The following is a 7,100-nucleotide window of genomic DNA, read 5'->3' on the forward strand; positions in this document are numbered from 1 at the left end:
TCTTCACGAAGACACGGACACGCCTGAGTTTCTAGCGGCTTTATTTTGACATACACGACCTTAGACACAAGCAGGGAGGGCAGCGCTAGGTGTACAAAAAGGGGCGGCTCGGCTCGGCCTAAGGCCGAGCACCCCCTACCCCCGCACGCAAGGTCCCGAGAACACGCAACTGCGCCCAGACTCGGTCGGAGCCACGTATCGTATCCCGGCGCAGGCCTCCGGCGGCGAGGACAGGAAAGTGGAGCAGAAAGCGATTTCCAAAGGCGAGGGCTTACAGTTCCCGGAGAAGCAAAGGACCCAGGGCCTTCCCTGGGTTCTCCATCTTTTCTTCCTCATTAAAACATTTTTTAAATCGGCACAAACAAAACCAAATTGAACAGCTTTTAAGTTCAAAGATATCTGCATCTGGGGGCGTGCACGTGACCACGTGTGAGCGAGTGAACAGTGCTGAACTAGCCTAGGCCTTTGGCCCCTTAGAGGAGTCTCCACGCCACTGCACAGGCCCCGATGTGAGGGAGGGGTGGGGTCCCTGGCAAATTGCCACACTGGTCCCCTTCCTCTTTAAGCACCGCCCGATCCCACCCCCCAGGGGCTGGTGTCGACTTGGCACAGGGACGCATTATAGAAAAGGGGTCACTTGAGCGCCGCAGCTGTGACCCCACGCTGCACGTTGGTCCCAAGTTGGGGCTGGGAAGGCAGGGCCTGGCTGGGACAGGGCTCCAGCAGAGAGCATGTGCACACAAACGTGCCCACCACCTGCTAGATAAAAGGGCTGGGTCTCCCAGTGTCCAAACGGCTCTGCCCTGGGAGGAAGCAGCAAATCCTAGGCCCACCGCTTAGTGCCAGGAAAACACTGAATTTAAGTGGGTACAACCTCTCTTGCTATGAGGTCGGGAGGGGGGAGGGGTAGACTGCTCCCAAAATAGAGGAACTCAGGAGGCACAGCACATCCCCAGGCTGGAGAGGGAATCCAAGTGGCCCCAGACCCTTTGTCTGAGCCTCTGCCCTGCCAGGAAATGACTGTCTACACTAATGGCTACTGCCTCTACAGCGGAAGCCACAGAATAGTAGAGGAGAGAAGGTGGTCACTGATGACCAATAATAGGCAAGCTGCCCCTCCCAGGAATGGGAACCTGCCCACCACTGGCACCAGGGTCAGAGGACTGAGAGACAAGGTCCATCATGGTGCCCATTTAAGATGTGTGAGGCTGCATCTCTAAGGACCAGAAATTAGTCCATCAGTTACCAAGGCCTCTCACAGACACAGGCTGGCAAGCTTTCCTTCAATGCCCAAACAGGGACATGCCGAAAGTGACCATTACAGTGGCCCTAGGCTTGGAGGTGAGGGCACTAACTTTGGCAATGGTTAGATGAGTGCAGTGTCACCTCCTGGCCACATGTGTTAGAAGTGGCAGGTCTCTGTGCCATTAAGGGTTGGCAGTAAAAATAAAAACTGAGGAGGAAGGGGCCGCGCACTGGGCCTTCGCTGTGCCACTGTCAGTGCCAACACCACATTCCAGGCCCAGAGAGGGGCGCTGGGCCAGCAGGAAAACACCCCCTACAGTTCCTTTTGCTACCAGTTCTCTGTAAAAAGGTAGCACCTGCTAAGAAAGGGCACAGGGGCGAAAGCTCCCCTCAAATAGGAGAGAGAATATTTTGCTGAAGAAAGCATGAAGGAAATCAATATTTACCAACAAAGCTACACCTCAAGGGAAGGATCCCAAGAGACAGGGACTGGCAGATAGACAAATAGACAGGCTGAGGGGCCCCAGAACTGTTAAGACAAAACTCTCATTAGCAGTGTCTGGGCACCTGCTCCAGGGCACAATGTCCCTATGTGCAGATAGGCTTGACGTTCTCTCACACAAGCCTGGAGCTTCTCATAACGGGCTGTTGAGTTGAGCCGGGCCTGGGGAAAGGGGAGCCCCTGAGCCCTGGGAGGAGCAGCCCACCCAGAGGCAGCACAGCTCTCCAAGCTGAAGGATGGGGACTCTCACCCACAGTACAAGAACTGCAGATCCTGTTGGGCCAGAGCCACCAGAGGCCGAAGTCTGCTGGGACACAGATTTTCCGCAGCAAGCACAGCAAGAGCCCCTTCAGTGGGACAAGAGATGGTAAACTCCTTAGGCCAGGATCCTGGTGAGAAAGGCTGGCTGGGCTGTCCAGGCAGGGGAGGAGCAGGTTCAAGTGCCAGAGTGCCAGGGGATCCCAGGGCCCGCCCGCTGCCATAAGCTGACTTCAGCCCATGAATCTAGCCTCATGCTGAAGTCAGAACCAAGGATGGGTCCAGCCATGAGCAGCTGGCATTGTAGTGCTCTGGGGGCATCAAAGAGTGGCTGACACCCATAACACTAGAACATCCCCAAGATGGGCACTCAACTTCTCTACTACTGAGGAACAAGGGATGAGTGGGCATGGAGGGGTCCTGCAGCCACAGACCCCAAAAACCTAGGCAAGAGAAACCAATGTCCAAGGGCTGTCCCCTGTCCCCGCTGCCAAGCCCACCAGGGGCACCTCTTCCTTCCTAAGACAGCCGGGACACGGCAGTCAGAGCTGTAGAGCTAAGGAGCCTGGTTGAGAGGATGTGTGTTCTGCCCTCCTTCACTTTATATATATATGGATTCCAGGCTACAGCTAAAAACATTTCTTTTAGTTTACACCAAAGAGAAATATAACCCTTTAAAAGCAAGTCTGTATCCTCACGGTGAGTTCGGATCAATGGTCCCTGCCTGCGGGTGGAGAAGGGGTTCTGGGGGCCCAGAGCTGGGCCTACTGGTTTTCGTCCCGCATCTGTTCTATGATGCTGATGAGGTTCTCCAGGCCAAACACATAGCCTCGGTCCGGCCCGTCATGCACGGTGGGATCATCCCGGAAGCCCTTGAACGTGCTGTGTGCAAAGTCGATCATGCGGACATCCACCTTGGGTGGAGTGGAGGGGCCGGCCTCGGGGCTGGTGCTGCTGGGGCTGGTGCTAGGGCCACAGGGAGATGCCGCCTCAGGCACCCCTGTGTCCAGGTGCTTGAGACGCATCTCAGACCGGCGTTCCAGGTAGGACTCGGCCCGGCACTCCTTGCCATCATAGATGACAAGCAGGGAACTGGAGTAGAAGCGGTAGGAGGCCTGCCGTTCCAACACCGCTTTCAGGCCCCGCAGTTTGCTCAGGATGGGCTCAAAAAGGTCGCGACGCAGGTCCAGGCCGTTGTGCAGGTACTGATAGAGGGCATTGCAGAAGCCTTCAATGGAGAGCCCACGGCCGTAATACTTGTTCCTGCAGAGGTAATGCCCTGTGTCTAGCTGGTACACCTGAAACCCCAGGAGACAGACAAGGGTGAGTGCCAGAAGTCGGGCAAGAACTGTCTGGAAAGTACTTCTGACCAACCTGAGCTTTCCTGCTCGCCCCTCCACAACTGAGGTGCGCAGGCCAGGTTCACCTCAAGTGTTCCTACAGTTAATCCAGGAGGGAGCAAGGCCCAGGCCTGCAGGTTCTCCACCATCACCTTGGAAGCCCTTCTCCCAGCTGCCCTGGGGCCCGCTGGACTCAAACTAAGAACTTACTGACAAGAGTCTTATGCCAAAGTCAAGGCAACAGGCTCTCACAGCAGCTCTGTACCTCGAGCCCAGACCAAGGTCACCAGGTAAGGACAAGAAAGGTCAAGAAACATAATTCTAAGGATGTACTCAGTACCCCCCCACGCCCCCGTGAGAGGAGATTCTGGACCAATGTGGGCAAAGGGGACACTCAGCAAGAGTAGTAGACGGGTACATGGGCAACTGAAAACAAACTAGCAGCAGCACCTAGGCTCTCACCAGACAGGGGGCAACTCACCTGCATGCCACAGACCCTGACACCCAGCGTAGCTGACGTACTCTGCTCGCACTTCCTCATCTGCCGGGCTGCCTTCTCAGCTGAGGCATCATCACCATGCTGCCGGGTGCCCATCTTCAGGTCCAGCACACAGGGGTACTTGAAGTGGTGCACCACGTTCTCAAGCAGGAGGAATTCTGGGCCACGGTCAAGGAGAATGACAACCACACTTACCACGAGCCACAGCCAGGAAAGCACAAGCAAGTTTTTCTATAAAAGGAGGCAGTCTCATCTAATGCAATTTGTATCACCTCACAAACTCTCAAATGTGAACTCACACCACCGGCTTAATATTTCTTTAAAAAATTTTTTTACTGTGGTAAAATATACATAAAATTTGCCATTTTAAATATACTTAAGTGTACAGTTCAGTGGTATTAAGCAGAATCACATTCTTGTGCAACTGTAACCACCATCCACCTCCAGAATTTTTTCATCTTCCCAGAAACTGTGCCTATTAAACACTAACAGGCATCTCTCTCCCGCCTCAGTCCCTGAGAATCACTATTCTACTTCCTGTTTCTATGAATCTGCCTATTTTAGGTACTTCATCTAAGTGGAGTCATAATATTTGTCTGTGTCTGGCTATATCACTTAGCAAAATGTTTTCAAAGTTCATCCATTTTGCAGCATGTGACAAAATTTCATTTCTCTTCATGGCTGAATAATATTCCACTGTGTGTTTACACCACATCTGTTCATGTCATTTTAACTTTACTCTTTGGATGTGTCTTACAGACATACAGATTAAAAAAGGTTTGGCAGATTCACATCCATCCCTGGCACCATCAGTAAACCAAGTCCCCACTCAAGCCAGCGCCTCACCCAGGCCTAGGAAATAAGGAAGACACCTTTGTAGCACTACGAAAATGAGAAATTAGACTTAACATTCTCAAATGGGAATCTTTAGAAAAAGCTGGTTTAAATTCCTATGTTGCCATTTTCTGTCTTAACTTCAAACCAGTGGCCTGTATATTTAAAAATTTATCCCTTAGTACTTCTAGGATCATTTGCTCCAAACAGCTCTATGGCCCTGGCGCCTATCATTTATATATTCATGTCTCCATTTAATCTACTGTCTGCAACAATCCTAGATAAAGGTACAGGCTTGTCACATGTCTGCCAAAAGCCCTTGGGGCTCGCAACTGGACCTCAATTTCATATTTGGGAACTATTACATGATCAAATAATCATAGAGGACAAGACACTCAGCATCACGCTGATGATGAACATTTTAACATCTAATTCTTTAAATAACTTATAGAAAACCATTCAATCTGGCCTTTAATTAATCTCATCACCTGCTATAAGTGAAAATAAAACTTAAAGCTGCAGAAAACCTCACAGTACCCGAGAGCACGGGCTCTTGAATCCTGCTTTGGCCACTCATTGACTCTGGGCAAAACACATACTCCCTGCGCTTCCTTTCATCGAAAGATGAAAATACTAATAGTTCTTCCCTCAAAAGACTGTCACGAAAACTGAGTAAATACATATGAAGTGCTCAGCACACTCCCCTCCCAGTTTCTCAGTATTAGTTATTGTCTATTACTGCAAAACACTGAATGGTTATAAGGATCCACACTTCATAATACTTTTTTAACTTTAACATCTTAAAATTATTTAACACTGTACAGGTATGGTGTTTAGATTTTTTTAAAAAATCAAACGTAGTACTTCTTAATTATTATCTTGGGAGGGGAGAAATACACGTGTGCACACACACACACACACGCCTGATTCTAGACATGGACTGATAAATATGGTAGCCGCTAGCTACATCTGGTGATTTAAATTTAAAGTTTAATTGATTAAATTTATTTATTCAGTAACTCAAGTCACAGCAGCCACACTGTATATACTCCATGTGCTAATGTCTACCACTAATAAAAAGCACAGATACAGAATACTTCCATTGTCCCAGAAAGTTCTATTGGACAGCACTCTTCCAGACTGCCAAGTTTAATATTCAGTCTTAACAGCTCCCGAAGGCAGAAAAACAACATGTTGATGAAATTAGAGGACGAGAAAGAAGAGCCTATGAAAAAGGGAGATGAGAACAAAAGAGAAGACTCAGAGCAGTGGGCCTCAGCCATGGTACTGGAAAGCAGCCTGTCATAGGCCCCGCGGCAGACACCGCTGAAGGAGCAGTAACAAGGATACTGTAGAGCTTCCGGTCCTTGGACTCGGAGCGCATGCGGCTCAGCTGCTGCTTGTGACAGCGCAGGCTCCAGGGGTTGTGGCTGATCTTCTCAGAACTCAGACCGCTGTTGCCATCTAGCATCTGGAAAGGGACATCTGAGTGGCTGTGCAGATCCACCTTTGGGCTCTTTCCCTCCTGGGAGCTAAGGAGGAAAAACATACACACTGCTAACAGGCTCGGACAAGTCACCCTCTGGGGTCTCACTGCACAGGGCGGGTCAGGCCTAATCTGCTACTCACAGACCCTGCTGGTGGGTGGCATGGGGGCCCCAGATGCACGAGCACATACAAATGAGTAAACGGTATTAGTGATCTTCCTGTGTGTCTCCAAACAATGTCCAAAAAACAATTCTTTGCATTTAACTGTGTGATGAAGATACCACTTCGCACCTATAGGGAGGCTAGTACAAAAATAAACGGGAATGAGTGTGGAGGAGGTAGAGAAACTGGAATTCTCGTGCGCTGCTGGTGGAAATGTGAAATGGTGCAGCCACTGTAGAAATGTCTGGCGATTCCTCAAAAAAAGTTAAACACAGAATTATCATATGGCTCAATAAATACCTAAAGAACCGGAAACAGAAAAATAATTACTTTACACCAATGTTCACAACAGCATTACTGTAAACGAGAGCTGGAAACCACCCAAGTGTCCATCAGTGGATGAACGGACAAACAAAACATGGCATATGTATACAATGGAATAGTATTCAACCACGAAAAAATTAAATGCTGATACATGTAACAACTTGGATGAACCTGAACACATTCTGCTAAGTAAAATAAGCCACACACAAAAGGAGAAATATGGTATGATTCCACTCATACAAGATAGAGGCAAATTCACAGCAACGGAACGTAGAATGGCAGTTGCTAAGGGTTTGTGGGGAGAACAGAGTTCATTGCTTAATACGTGCAGAGCTCCTTCTAGGGATGGTAAAGTCATCCTGGAAATGGACAGTGTGAATGTACTTAATGCCACTGAATTGTACGCTGGGAAAAGGTTGAAAATGGTAAATTTTATGCTATGTGTATT

At 49.4% G+C, this 7,100-nt stretch overlaps 1 protein-coding gene across 4 annotated transcripts in view; it reads right to left on the reverse strand.

The window, feature by feature from the left end:
- Positions 1–24: 24 nt before the first annotated feature.
- The window catches only part of IP6K1 (inositol hexakisphosphate kinase 1), a 40,591-nt gene continuing 33,515 nt past the window's right edge, over positions 25–7,100 (reverse strand). For all 4 annotated transcript variants that reach the window (XM_011375433.2, XM_023520543.1, XM_023520544.1 and 1 more), the window contains 3 exons: positions 6,029–6,210; positions 3,827–4,002; positions 25–3,303 (listed from right to left, as the gene is read on the reverse strand). In XM_011375433.2, coding sequence (XP_011373735.1) covers positions 2,770–3,303; positions 3,827–4,002; positions 6,029–6,210 — 892 coding nt within the window. In that variant the 3' untranslated portion in view covers positions 25–2,769. The remainder of the gene's footprint in view (positions 3,304–3,826; positions 4,003–6,028; positions 6,211–7,100) is intronic.

Source organism: Pteropus vampyrus, unplaced genomic scaffold (genome assembly GCF_000151845.1).
Source record: "Pteropus vampyrus isolate Shadow unplaced genomic scaffold, Pvam_2.0 Scaffold271, whole genome shotgun sequence".
Lineage (NCBI taxonomy): Eukaryota > Metazoa > Chordata > Mammalia > Chiroptera > Pteropodidae > Pteropus > Pteropus vampyrus.